Source organism: Pundamilia nyererei, unplaced genomic scaffold, assembly GCF_000239375.1.
Source record: "Pundamilia nyererei isolate P.nyererei 1_Seehausen unplaced genomic scaffold, PunNye1.0 scaffold00011, whole genome shotgun sequence".
NCBI classification, from domain to species: domain Eukaryota; kingdom Metazoa; phylum Chordata; class Actinopteri; order Cichliformes; family Cichlidae; genus Pundamilia; species Pundamilia nyererei.
In genome coordinates, this window is record NW_005187412.1 from 3,019,189 (window position 1) to 3,034,647 (window position 15,459).

Genomic DNA, 15,459 nt, shown 5'->3' on the forward strand with positions numbered 1-15,459 from the left:
TCTGTGTCTGTAAATGGAATTAAACCAGCAACCTTTCCCTCACAAAGTGAATGTGTTAATCACTACACCTTTGTAGAAAACTGAATCTTTCAAAAAAGAAAAAGTTTTGGGATCCACACTACACACTATCAACACACACCTGGTATTTAAGATCATTTTGGTTTGTCCAGTTGATTTTGATCCACTAAAAACAGTCAAATATGTATAAACCTGCTGTAATTCAGCAGTTGATGTAAAATTTTAACAAAACCATTTGAATTAAAATTTACAGTTTACACTTCATCCACATATTGACTGTTTGATTTAAAATCAACTGTGGTGGTTTACCAAGGCAAAATTTTAAAACCTGCATCTTTTTCCAAAACATTAGGGACATAGTTATAGCTCCCTTTGTTGGCACACACGTCAATCAAAAGAGCCACAACCATAACTGTAAGCCTTACCAATATCCAAACGCATGAGTTATACAACTTATTACCTCAGGAAAAAAAATCTACACCTGTTTTTTTCTAGTTGCTTAAATACTTTATTACTTAGTTCTGTTGTGTTCATTTTGTACCCACATCATCTGCTTCTGATCAGAAGAATGACTTTTGTACAGCTTGATTTTTTTCCCTCCAGAAGTAAAGGCTTGATCCCAAGGCTAACCACTACATATGATTTAGCTATTTGTAATCACACACTTTACTGCTGGTGAGAGTATTCTAAGAGACTTTGAAGAAGGTGTGAAGAGGCGTTGGGGAAACACTTAAGACCAGCTAGCTTTGAAAACACAGGTACTTACACATGTATTTGAAACCACACACATACTCATTTTTACACTCCACATATCCAGACTTCTCTCAAATCATAAATGAAAGTTGTCATTATGGTGTAATATAGTATATATATTTCACTATAGTATAGTATAGGATACCATCATATAATCTCATATAAGTAATAGTTTAAATGCTGGCTTCTTAATTATTTATTGAAAATACTCAGAAATAACCTTCAGGGGAATAGTTGTTTACTCACCCATAACAGCATGTATGGGCGTGGTGGTAAAACACTGGAACACCGAATCACTGGTTTTTGCTCCTGCCTTTCTGTAATGCTGGTATAATCTCTATAAACTTACAGTTTCACAACAGACTGAAAATAAACAACAAGCTGTTCCATCTGGCAGCTTGTTTTCTAGCAGCACTGCCCAATAACAGAAATCAATGTGGTTAAAAGGTAGTGATGCACCTAAGTGAGATGAAATGTACTTAGCTAAAGATAAGTTCAGAAGAGAAAAGGCTCCAATTCAAACAAACTGACATTGACTGATATTTACATTTATTTCATGTTCAAGTATGTTTAGAGTCGTTTTATTGGAATCCATCATGTTTTCGGGGAACTGTGCTTCCACACAAATTTCTTTGTACCCAAGACACATACACACACAAATAGTCTAGTACAAAGACTTATCTGTGAGCTGTATACTGTCAAACATCTATACGGTCAATATTTAGGTGGCTATCCCTGATTGAGCTTTAAATTGAATCTCTCCATGTTGATGTACCTTTGATGTACTTATTTGACGTATTTTAAGAAAATGCATTTTAAAATCAATTCACTGAACTCTTGCCCACACAACTTTGCTCTTACTAGTTTCAGTTAGTAGTTAAATATCTACTTAAAAACATCTTAGTAGCATCACTGAAGTTCTAATCTGTCATTAAGTTTGAAAACAGGAGACAGTTGGAGCATTTTCTTTCACCAAATTTGACAAACTCACTATCGTGCCACCCTGTGAGAAGTTTGATGTTTTCTTCTTTTTTTTATTGAATTGTTTGGCCACCAGGTTAGAACCGGAGTGATGGATGAACTGACACTTCCCATTGAAGATAACTCTACATAGTAATAAGACCTCTAAACTACAGCAAGCTCTGATGGAGTTTGTCAAAATCTGTACTGTACATAAAACTTTGTTACTAAACCAGATTTGGACGTAAAAACTCTGAAGGTTAAACCGCTTATAATAATACAAAAGGCGCTTTCTATCATTGCAGTTGTTAGGTATTTTTTCCTAGTGCTGTTAGTGTGGTATTGATCATTGCTGGTCCATGTCCTCGGGAAATCAGCTTGTATTGATTTCACTTCAGTTGTAAGCCTCTCTTTCTGCCCTATGTCTCTCTTCAGCCCAAGCACCTTTTCCAACCCGCTAACCTCTCTTCTGTGGGTTTAGTAAAACATGTCATTACAGGAGCAGTTTCCAAGAAAATTCCAAAATCATCTCTGCCCTGATTCCAAAAAAGGCAGCCCATTATATCTATTTTCATCCAATAGTTTTTAGAGACTAGATAGGCTGCCTCCTGAACCGACCACAAGAAATATTTATTGTCTGTTGTACATTGAGGATGTAGTTTTCCTTTTAGAGCCATAATTTGCTCTTTTGTGTAGGCCTTCCTTATTGTTCATAAAAAGAACCTACTTAATGTATAACCAGATAATGGTGGATATTAATAGCTGGAAGGCAGTCAAAGTCAATATTTGTGCATATATGAGCGATTAAGTAACACATATTAGTCTTTTTGTAATGAAGTATGTGGGTGCAAAGTGAAGAAGCAGTTTTGAGAATTTACTTCAAGAATTTAAAGATGACCTTTAATGTATATTTTACTGTTAAACTGCAGAATTATCTACTCCAGCTACATGAAACTGTTTAATTTTGCTCCCTCTTTTGGTTTCCCAGCCTCAACCTTCCCTTGTCTGATTGTATTTGCACATGAAACCTAACAGTGTCTTGCAAAACTTGGCAATGTAAAATGCCTGTTGCGTCTTCATTTCTTCATTCCTTCCCCCAAAAGAGATTTCTGGCCATTGCTTTTGGCATCACAGACTACACACACAGCACCCTGTGATTAAGTCAGTAATGCAAATTAAACCTCATCCACATCCCATAATAGTCAATCCAACCACTGACTGTGTCACTATGTACCCCTGTGCATCCTAATACAGTCTAGTTCTGTTCTGAATCCCACTTTCATGTTTTCCACATTGTTCAGCTTTTGCTCATTCTGTCAAAGTGAATTCAGTTACATTTTGCACTGAGTTGTTGTGTTGTACCAGGATTCATTATGCCTTACAAGTTCATGAATACACAATAAGGTGCGATAAGATATATAATTTAATTGGTTTCTAACAACGTCAACAAAAATCCCACATTTGTTTCATTGTAAACTTTGCACATTTAATGGAAGAGATATATCTGATCTGAGGCTGCTGGTTGAAGCACAACATGAAATTATTGCTTTGTTAACGTTAGAGGACTTCTCCAGTCACAGTTACGGTACAATAATAATCAGATGGTAAAAAGAAAGCATGAAAGAAAAAGTTCAAACATAGTATGTTTGAACTTTTATGTTTTGACATAATCATGTTAAGGTGGTGCTGGTTTGTCAGCTAGGATTTAGGAGCCTTGATTTTTGCACTTTTCGGTTAGCAGCTAATGCTAGTTCTCGACAGCTAGCCTGATTAGCAGAGCTTATCTCAAATTCACTGTGATATTAAATGTGAATATGAAATATTTTGGCTAGCAAAACAAAAGTATAAACCAAATATACTTACCAGAGTATCTTTAGGTAAAACTGAATCCTGCTGAGCAAGATAATAATAGACAGAACCACTGTCACTCATTGTGGCCAGGCCTAAAAATATGCATGTCTACAATTTGAATGAGTAATTCATTGAATAAAATATTCTCCACCTGTGCTGTTGTCCTGCACCTGTCTATAAACATGTTTATGTCTGCTGCGAAGGCATTTTACCTCGAATTTGACTCATGTTTGGAGTCAGGAAGGCACCTTTGCAGGTGAGGAAATTTCCTGTTGGACAAGATCAGGTCATTCTTACAGCTTTTTGAGGGCTGTTATATAACTGATGTTACTGTTCTTTTTGCTGGGAGGGTACTTATTTATATGGTTGCTTCCATTTATTTTCGTATGTTGGTTAAGGAATCAAAAAAATCGTGTTTTAAAGTTTTGCTTTACTACTGAAGTATTTTTGCTCTACAAAATATAACGTATATCCACTAAATTTACAGTTTATGACATATTCTTTTGGTTCCTTTTTTTTCTTATATACATTCAGTTCTCAATTGAATCCTCACATATATTCACTGCATTTATGTATTTACTTATTTACATTTATGTTTGCTGATGCTTCTTGAAATCTGACATCATGTCTGTACCTTTAAGTTTTTATATACAATAAGTCTCTGGATGTTTCCTCTGCAGCTAAAATAAAGAAAGTAAAGAGTGCTTTCAGCATAGCACGGTTTATTCATCAGAAAGACATTCTGTGATTTAGTCTGCAGCTTGTTGCTGCATTTGAACCTTGAAGCTTCAGTAAGAGGAATTGATTGAGGTCCTCTTGGGCACAAAGACTTATCTGTAAGCTGTATACCATCAAATAGCTATCCTGGGGACAGTGAATCAATGCATACTTAACTTCATATCACAGCCAGCTTTAAAAGTCATTCCTGTGTGTAGGTGTAGTCACTTACTGCAACATTGCATTACATGACAAAAAAATTGGTGAAATCCAACAAGTTAGAATAATGAACTGGTCATAAAGATACAAAATATAATGATATAATCTTATATTAGTTATAATGATATGTTTTTACCTTTGTCTTCTTGTAATTTTACGAAATAAGAATAAACTCGTAGATTATGATTGCTGGTAAAGCAACTAGTAATTGTTGTGGGTGCTGCTGCTATGGGGAAAAGAGCTGCAGTCAATTTCTGCTGCACCATAAAAATCAGAATGAAATCCCCAGAGTACAGATGGCCTCTGGAGCTAGTCTTATATTTCTGCTTGTACGATACCCTCTGATAGCACAGCCTTTATAGACTTTGAAAAGGTCTGGGTTAGACTAATCCTGCCCGTGACAGACTTATGACTCTTGGGCCTAAGCAAGAAACTCGAAAGTCCTGGGGCAGCTGGTCATCTATTGGAGTTCAGCATCACTCTCTCCCTCTGGGAATGAACCGGGATGAAGTCTGAGGTATCCTGAAGTAACTTCAGCTAGGCTAAAGAGGATGCTCTATTTCACTTGGCAAGGGACATTGAATTTCCCCCCTGAACACTTCAAATCTCCAAAGAGAGGTGTAAACAGCAAGATATATGCTGACAGATGGCATGGTGCAGTTGTCTGAACTGATATCTGTTGAGGTGTAATTTTTTTTAAAGGTGTACACACAGGGGAGTGTTTAGGGGGTGTCTAGGATATTTAAGTTCTATGATGTTAAAGGTAGGGGTAAAAAAGATGGATCCAGGGGCTGTTGTTCTATTTTTAAAGTTTATTAAATTATGATCCTGCACACTGTACCATAGGCCCACTATCGGGGATACTTGATCACCATTACACTAACCTGCCCAACTGTGATGGATTGATATCAAGGATATTACTTTTAAAGGCTCAGTATTATTCACCGGTTTGACTGAGTTTAATGATACACCTTTCAGAAAATGTGAAACCAGCGTGAACAGCCAGAGGGTTAATACCAGAGGCATACTGCTCTACAGCTTTCTGATTTATGCACAATCTGAGTGAAAATTCTAATTACTTAGATGAAAAAGTGCAATATAATAGAGACTCTGACATAGTGTCCAAACAAGCAGCAGTATTAGCAGTAACAAAAATCACTGTGACGCTTATAATAACGGCAATAAAAGATATTACAACATGCAAAGGACTACAGTATCATGCAATCAGCAAACACACACATGCCATAAATATATAGCATGTGGATACACATAAACAATGTCACTACAATATGTGCAAAATAAATCCTAAATACCTAGAATTATGTTTAATTTTGCATGATTTGCATCGTAAAGCGAGTGGCACTGTTGTGCAGATGTTAGCTCTGTTGCATCACAGTGGAGGTTGCTTCCTGTGGCTGCTTGGGGTTTCTCCCGTCTGAAGACACTTGAGGTTAATTGGTTATTCTAAATTGGTATTAGCCTTTTGAATGACTAGCGATCTGCCCACCAAATTCTGCTGCTTACCCAGTGTCAGCTGGGATAGGCTTCAGCATCTGTGTGACCCAAAGAGGAGAAGCAGTCATGAAAAGGGATGGATGTATCAGAAATTGTAGACTAGATCACTATGTGTAAAAGTGGGGGGGAAAAGGAAGTCGTCTATGGAGCGTATCTGTATGTATTTACAAATTATTTAGCATCCAAATATGACATCATTAGACTCATGTTATCATTATTTGGGGTGGTGTGTAAACTCAAACTGATAGCTTCATGGTTGAAACAAATGCCCTCTTACTGCATTGTTGTGTGCACATTATGCCTCTCTCACTCTAACTTTTTGTATCTGTACTTTTTGTTTTGTTTTACTATGGCATGTTTTACTATATGTGTGTGTGTGTGTGTGTGTGTGTGTGTGTGTGTGTGTGTGTGTTTAAAGCTCTAAAGAATTTTATAGGTAATTTAGAGATGCCCCAAATTGGAGTGCACACATAAACTGAAGGAAGAAAAAAACTTCCTGTAATCCATCTGAGGATTACTATTTATAGCGTGTTATGATGATGATGATGCGTTCACCGTTAAAACATTGACATAAACATATTAATGGCTGTTGACACAAAGGAACACCCAAGATGCCTTTTAAAGCACCTTTGGGGGGGATGACACAGAGGCTGAAGGTGCACTGTAGTTGCATCAGCTGATTATAAATAGGGTAGTGGAAAATTAACCAACTCCCTTAATGATATAGTCCGAGCATTGCTGTATTGCAGCTGTTAGATGTCTGCAAGACATTAGACCTCAGGTAATAATGTATCTTTTAATGTAGTCTATATTGACAATATAATATAAAGATGTGCAAATTAATTAAATTAATTAAATGCCAGCGACATTTTCTTTAGAAAGTAACATGTTTTTAGGAGGCAGAAGTATTTTTGGATTAAAATTAAAGTTAGCAGATTTGGTTAGCAGAGTGCTTCCTTAGACTGTAAAGTTCTTACTACCAAAGAGTCTTCCAATCAGTGTTTGCTAACATAAACATTTAAAATAAAACTAAATAATCTTTCTTACCAGAACTGCCGTACAAACTTCTCCAGCAGGCAAATACCAAAAAACACTCCAGTTACAATTATAAGTTATACAGTTATAATTCAAGGTCAGTGACAGGAATTAGCTTGTGATTCCCAGCATACATCCACCTGTGTTAGCATATACCTATCAGTCAGCTTGAAGTGTCCATTTTTCGGCACTTCCATGTTAGCCTTACTTTGTAGCTCCAGAAGTTGCTGCTCGAAAAAACATCCCATGCAGAATCAATTCATTGCTAGCTAAAGAACAGCAATCAGCACACTGAATAAACAACAAATTGATCCTAATTATTTTGTGTAGATCCAAAGCCCGAGACATCTCTATGCCATAGCCCTCCAAAAGCTATTAAAACCTAAAACAGAGCGACACTACGTCTTACTTTATTGCAGTGAACATGAGGACAGTAGTTTAATTGAGCAAAATTCCATGCTGGCATTAGAACTCAACAAATCTGCATTAATTTACTGCTGAAAATACTCCACAACAAATTTAGTGCTTATGTACTTAAACAGTGACATATATGCAGTTGTGTATCTGTGAATCTCCAGCAGAATTAAATGAATTTAGGGGAAAATACACAAAAAAGGGAGAAGGTTTGGGCAGTTTTATAAGGCAGGGAGATGATTTGTTGGTTTGTTGTTGTTGTTGTTTTTTTTTCATGGCAGTTGTTGATGATAAAGCAAATGAAATATATCAGTCTCATCCTTTCACTGACAAACAGCATCATTCCTTCCAATGATGTCATCTTTCTAATGAGCTTCCTTCTGACTGGCATTTTGGTTTGTGCTCTCTCCTCAGTGAGCCCGGATGTGACCGGTAATCACAAACATCATCTTCATTATCACCATCCTGCCAAGGATTCAGAAGTGAAGGGCAGATCCAGGAGCTTCAGACTGACAGGAGCCATCTGGGTCCTGGGATTGCCTTGTTTACATGTGCTCCTGGCCTTGTAACAGCTGCTGTTTTGCAGCTTGAAACTTTCAGACTTGATTTCAAGATTATTTATCCAAAAAAGGGCCAGTGGAAGCTCTAATAAATCATGGACCTTCACTTCCACACAGAGGAGGACAGGGCAGGAGTGATTGTGTGGAAACTACAAGACTCAGTGTCTCCTATAAGCATATGGTGGCTTTGAAATGTATGAATTATTTTTTATCAGTTACATGGCATTCATTAACACTAACCATGACTTATTTATAAAAGGTGATGTCAAAAAACTAACGGCTACCGCATATGTTGTAAAGTTGGATTTCTGTATATTCAGCATAAGGTGTGTGGAAAGCATTTAATTACAAGAATCAAACTACATGTACATGCAGTATTTCATTTAAAAGCAGTCTTTTTTTTAATAATATAAAAGTGCTCAAATCATTGTTGAAACCTTCAATAACTTACATATTCTACATCTTACTAATAACAAATACAAAAAAGGAACTCGAAATATCTGCTTCTCTTCAATAATAGCTGCCTTGCTGTCCAGGATCCTTTTAATTGGTATACTTCAATTGTAAAACTGACCTGTGATGCTATGCGGAGAGAAACGATGAAAGGCAAACGGTGAGCAGGTGGACGTGGGGGGCAAGTGAGAGAATTTATACCCCTTTCTTCTTTAGAAATAGATTAGTTTCCTCAGGAGTCTATTATCATCTTTCAAACTCAATCCTCCTCTGCCTTCATAGGCCTGGATAGGGGCTGATAGCTCCTGGAGCCGCTGGTGAGGAAGAATCCAATTGCTTCTACCTTCTACCTGCCTGCATACCGTCGCTGTGCCGCTGACAGGTTTCCGTACAGAGAAAAGTAAAATGATTTGTTTCACATATGCCATGCAGGTCTCTCAGTGGCTGAGAGAGAAAAGTGGTGCTGAATAAAGGCTCTTTGCTCACATATCCTAGGGAGCTCTCTCCAGTGGCTAAAATGATCATTTTTATATCTAAAATGTCACTACTATATTTAGCATATGCACATAAATACATACAGTACACATTGCAGAAGTAAAGGTAAACCTTAAAGCTGCTACTGTAAATATAGATCGCGGTGTAACTGAGGCATTCCAATGGTTCGAGTGTACAGAAGGATTTCTACCACAATATACTTTAATAGGAGTAATAACCAATAATGATTATTGTTAGGAGGATGTGAAATTAATTTATGAAGTCATATTACAATTAATTTGTGCTGAGAAATGTATGTGAGACCCATGACTGTTCACTGCTCATCTTAATGTGGAACTTAGCGGCGCAAAGTGCAAATTGGATTTTCTCTTTAGCTTCACCTTAAATCCCCTCTTCAGTCGCAGCTTTTTTTATTTTCCAGCTGAAATATAATTTCCTTGGGTGCTCTGTTTGATCATATACGATCATATTTTAAAAGCCTGCGACCTTGCTCAGACTGCGGCTGTGAGGAAGCGCGAACACTAATTGCTTTCATTGGCCATTTTCACCTTTTATACGCCAGGTTAGACTCTAATGCATTCAAGGTTGTTTAACTAGCTGGAAGCTTTGAGTCTCAAGATTAATAAACGTGTATACATTTTACTCATCATTTCTTGCATCGATTTAGTGTCTTATCTTGTGGCTTCTGATCTTGGGCGAGATTCCCAAATGACAATTGCACTTGGAAACAAACTTGAGGCAGTCGTTTGACTTCATAATAAGTCACAACTGCTGCCTCAAACCAATTATATCACAGGTTACTTCCCTCAAAGTTAGCACTGTTGTCGTTTGAACAACCGTCTTAATGACACCCCTGAAGAATGTGTTCAGCCTCGTAATGACATACGGCAGACGCAGAGACAAAGGTGCCTTCAGGCTAAATAGAGATGCCAGGTTATACTGGTTCTCCTTACTTAAAGAAAGGATTTGATATATAAGGATGTCTTATATAGTTTTTATTGCTACATAGCGAGACTGGCATCCAGAGGAGGGAGGTAAGGGGCCAGAGGCTGATAGTGATGCCAACGAGGTGCCATTGAGCTGTCACTGCAACATGCCAGAACCTCTTGAATAAAATGTTTATTTTCTAATATCCGGTTTGGAGAGAAAATGTGTAATTTGCAAAATGAAATGTGTGTACGACATGTAAAATAACACGTTTTTCATTACATCTGGGGCTTAATTTTCATCTTGTCAGTTCACTCTGTTATAATAAGGCACTGAAGTGACTGATTAGATACTGGAATGCAACTGCATTTCTAAAAATAGGTCAGACGTTACGAGAATCCCAGTCGGACCATCAGGTCAAGTGAAATGGGTTTGGAAGAGAAGAACAAGAGATTGAAGTCGAACTGTAAAATAACTAAATGTCCATACTATACATCAATCACTGTTAACGGAATAGATTCAGGTTTAGCTTTGACCTACTGTACTTGCCATAGTTATTGCACCGCAATCCTTTGCAGTGATCACGAGTTACTCGGTTTCAGCTCTGAATAAAGTCTTGGACTGTTTACAAGTTGTCTGTTTTTTCTGCCTGCTTGTGTTTGTGGCTCTCTTGGTTTGCTTTTTTTTTACCACAATCCTGTCTTTACAAATATCAGCAGTTTAAAAAATGAAATGATTACTCAACGACATGACTTAAATTAAAGCATGTTTTTCCAGCTTTCAGCTGTCAGCCATACAGTTTGTTTTGCTCCTCACCAGGCTTACGGTAACTTCCAACCATCCCTGGACATTTGGAAAAGTAATCCGTATGTGTCTGTATGTGTCTAACGTTTAAATATAAATGAGAGCACATGTTAACACTTTATGATAAAGTTATCAAAGTAAACATTGTTACTTTTTTCAGGTTTATGTAAAACAGTTTTGCTGACATTTTTGGCTTTGGTGGTTTGAGGAGCTCACAGTGAGAGCCCCTCACTGTCCAGCACTGTGGCCTCATGTCGACACCTTGAATCTGCAGTGTTTTGGTGATGAGTCATGAGTAGTTGTGAGAGTTGGAACAGAATAAAGCAGAAACCTGAGATTTTGGACTCTCTCTCAACTCTAAGTCCCTCTGGTCACTCGATAGTCATTCACATGGTGAATAAGACAGAAGAATACCCCAAGGCCTTCACGCTGGGCTGCAGCATGTCTGCCACATGCCCTTTTTCTTCCAAATTGCCCATTTAAGTTGCTGCAATTGCCTCATTACGGCAGAGATGTGACCTGGATACTACCAATGACTATTATTAAATTGTGCATCAAGCTACATCCCAGTTGATTGTGTTTCTAACTACAGGACTATGACAGATCATCTAGACTGCTGTTTTTTGCGAACAACAAATTTACTCATCGTGGGTCTTCAGTGGATGTCACTTCATGTCACATAGTGATTTCACCCTTAGTCGGAGAACGATATGGTAAAACACTCCCATTTGATGCTCCTAGTGAACACACATTTCGTCTGTAACAGTTATATTTGTGAAATGACTCATGGATTTTTGCACATTGTTCTCTCTCTGAGTAATCATAAGCTAATATTTGGTCTTTTATGTGACATGGACAGAAATATTGTGCCTATGGTTTGTATTTGTTGTCTGTTATTATTCTTTTCTTTAATCAGAAAAAAAGACTATTTCTTAATTATAACTTAAATATAAAACAACACATTGACTCAAGAGCCCAGTTTACAGACTTGAAAAGAAACAGCAAAATAATGACTGTAAAAATCAATCCGATCATGAGCAATTATTATGATTACTAAACTCCTTATTAGTTTGTATAGTGTGTCAGAATTTTGAACTTTTATATCAGGACAACATAAAAATGATCTACTCCATACTCTGTTTTCAAATTATGTAAATATATCCTGAGATGAACAACAACATTCACACTTACATTATTTATTGAAAAAACAAAACCCCAAAATGCACACACAGTGTGTGAAAACAAAGTATACCCCATGATTCAATTCAATTCAGTTTTATTCATATAGCACCAAATCACAACAGAAATCATATGACCCTCGATGAGCAAGCAACAGTGGGAAGGAAAACCTCCCTTTTAACAGGAAGAAACCTCCTGCACATCCATGCTCATGGCCATCTGCCATGACCTGTTATCAATAATAACTTGAAATAACAATTTTCTGTAATTGATTAAATATTAATATATTTCTTTTTTTAAACACATAATTAAACTTCAGAACATAAATCTAGCATACTTTTGTTTTACTCTGACTGTAAATGCTTCTATTAAAGGCATGTTATACAAGCATTGTTTAAATAAACAATTACAAAATACACATTAATAAAATAAATCAAATAACTTAATTAGATATTTATGGCAATCCAACATGTTATTTCTTACCCTGTGCCATTTGTGCCATGTAAAAATTTTAGTTTAATTTCTTTTTAATACAGAATCAGGACTAAACAAAAGAAAGAAGTTGACACTGTTCTCTTTATGGAACTAATGCAGAAGACGACTATTATCACTAAATCCTATTTTTTAACCATGTGGTCTCATTGAGATCGGAGTGATGATGGAAACAGTTGTTAATGTTAATTAAATAACTACTTAGTGGTTCAAGACACCGTCTGTATTGTCTGTGGATATCAGGCTGCTGTGGCTCAGGTGGTATAGTGTTGGCCATTAATCACAGGGACCCTCCACGTGGCCAAGCAACTGGCTTCTTATGACAAGTGATCGCCTTACAGGAAAACTCCGTCTCCATTGCTGCACGACTGTCTGCGTGAATGGGAAACACTTTGGAAAGCTCTTTCCAGATTCAAGCTAAAGATAAAGTGAGCTACATTACTGTGAACTTACCATTATTACGTTTAACCCCCAAAACCATCAAAGAAACCTTTTTACAATGTCTGCTGGTGTAATTACTCGATAATATCATGTGAAATGTTGAAGTATTTTTCAGTAATGACTGAAGTGAAACTACATCATAAAATCACAATGCTTTAATGTTTAATTTTGTGACAGCGTCTCAAAGTGCAGTTATTCTTTGCAGAAACCCTGCCTTTGGCATTTTTCATTACTGGTAATTGGGAGTTGAAGAACCTGGACGGTAATAGGACAGTGTTCAGTTTCCACACAGAGACTAAGAAATGAATGGCGATATTAATGAACTCCTGCATTTTAAAAGAGGTGAAGGCAGGTATTTTTGAACAGCTCCAATTGCAGTAGTTTCTCTGTGCTGGAGTGAGTCCAATTACAATACATTTTGCTGTCTTCAAAATTACTCAGAGGTAAAGCTTAAGATAGTATGAACCGTTGTCTTTGGAGTCTTTTATCTCCGCATAGTGAAGAACGGCTCCTGGGACCTTCTGAGGGGAATAATGCTGAGCACTGCTTAAATGCATACAGAGATTAATTTCATATTCCCGTTGAGGTTTCTGTTTCACTCAGAATTATGACTGTGACCTTGACAACGGCTAACGTTTAGCCTCAACTTAGACAGGAGCTTTAATCATCACAGTGCAGATGCAGCCAAAGCCTTGTGGCATTCATCAAGTTGTTCACGGTAAAGGAAGTGTTTTTACAAGCTTTACTCTGAACACAGGGCATGTCTTTGAAAACTGACAATTACTGTGAAGTGCAAGAGGTCATTTTTAACTAAATAAGGCTTATTGCTACATTAACACTGCATGAAACAAACCTTGGCCTGACAGGATTTTTTCTTTAATTTAGCAGTTAGTTTAAAACAGTACATTCAAAGTTTTTTAATAATTCTTTTGCCTTGGTATGTTGTTATTATTCCCATGCAGTTGGCAGGTGTTGGGTGGGGTGGGGGTGGGGGGCGGGGGTCCTTCAGTCCACAAAGGCCACCCCACCAGACTTGCTGTAAAACCACCACACCTGGTGCAGGACCTTTTGTTACCTGTGTACCCCCTGCCCCCCCACTAATAGCTATTTCCATTCACCTGTTCTCCAGTACGGCTGGATCTCCTGCGTCATAGTCCCATACACTATAAGATGTTATAAATAACAGTATTGCTTTGATATGGAAACGAATTCACTGCAGCCCACTTGATATACTGTATATATGTACAGTAAAAGTAATGTGCTGCTGGTAAGCCATACTTTGGGGCTGAGTCAAACCTTAAAATGTTGTTTGCACACTAGACATTCAGTCCTGGTGTTTATACATGTTGTTTAGCTTTGCAGGTAAGTTTTTTGCAGCACTGTTTTGGTTTGATCACTTTGTTTGATCAAGTTTGATCAAGTGATCAAGTTTCATTTTTCTGCTCCACACTGAAATTCAATCTCTGCCTTTACTTTTCTACAGTGTTGTTTTGCAGCACCACTGGATTACTTTATTATACTAATTTCTTAGCACCAACAGTGCTTATTCTGGACACCTTGACTGCTGTGGTTATGTAAGTGGAATGTAGTGGTAACCCTTTTCTGGGTAGTAGCACTTAGACAACAATCAGAATTGCATTAGCAGCTCATAATGTTGCATTTCACTGTTGCTCAAAGGAAGAGGTGCAACACAAACATGCAGGTTTGAATACCAAGCTTTGTCTTTTGTAACACAGCTCTGTGTCAGCACACGCTTGTAGATTTGAAGTCTCCAGCACGTTGTGAACTCTTGGTCCGATTTCCTCCTACACAAACTTAAAAGTCACATATCTGCTACACACAGGTAAGTACATATACAAATAATTACTCATATGAGCCGAAGTACGAGCTGGTAGGGCTGACAACAACAGGTAGCTCAGGTCAAGTGCTGCTGTTGACCCGCACAGTTTAAAAACACAAAGACATTAAGAATGATAACATGAACATCTGAGTGAACATTCACTGCCTAGATCCAACGGTAAGGTTAAGGACCCACATTTATTCAGGACTATGCTTCTATTCTCTCTTTTTTTTTCATTTTCAGACAAAAAAGAGAACAGTCAGCTCTACTGAGAACCAAACTAAGAAACCCTGCTGCCCCAAATGTGCTTTCAACATTTCTTGATGTGTGCTTTCAGAAATTAATGGCGTCTGAAGGCTTTCCCCAATCGGACACACCTCTCGAACCTCTTGGAGACAGCAGCGTGGGGCTTCTCAATCTCTTTCTGTCTGCACACAACTTTTTAGTCCCTCTGAGATTGGTGTAAACAGTCTCATCAATATAGTGTTCACCACTGTCTACCCACCCACTGCTTCCAGATTATCAGACAGGACTAGAGCACAGGTTTTACGATAAATCATCTCATCCTTTCCCTCCTTGACTTTCCTTTTCACTCACCCTCATTTTTCATCACTCTGAGACTCCCTCCTCATTCATTCACTGATCACTCTTCTACTACAGGGAAATGTTGTTCACCTTAGGAGACTAAGGCAACTTCTGTATACACACAGTGCTAGGAAAAAGCATTTTTGCCTGGTTTGATTTCTTTATCTTTTGCATATCGGTCAAACTTACACATTTCAGATT

General features: G+C 37.6%; 1 protein-coding gene across 1 annotated transcript in view; it reads left to right on the top strand.

Moving 5' to 3' along the window:
- gpc5a (glypican 5a) overlaps window positions 1-10,543 on the top strand; it is a 144,662-nt gene extending 134,119 nt beyond the window's left edge. The window contains exon 9 of the mRNA XM_005724211.1: window positions 7,897-10,543. Within this exon, the coding sequence (XP_005724268.1) occupies window positions 7,897-8,051 (155 nt within the window). The 3' untranslated portion in view covers window positions 8,052-10,543. The remainder of the gene's footprint in view (window positions 1-7,896) is intronic.
- The last annotated feature ends 4,916 nt before the right edge of the window (window positions 10,544-15,459 follow it).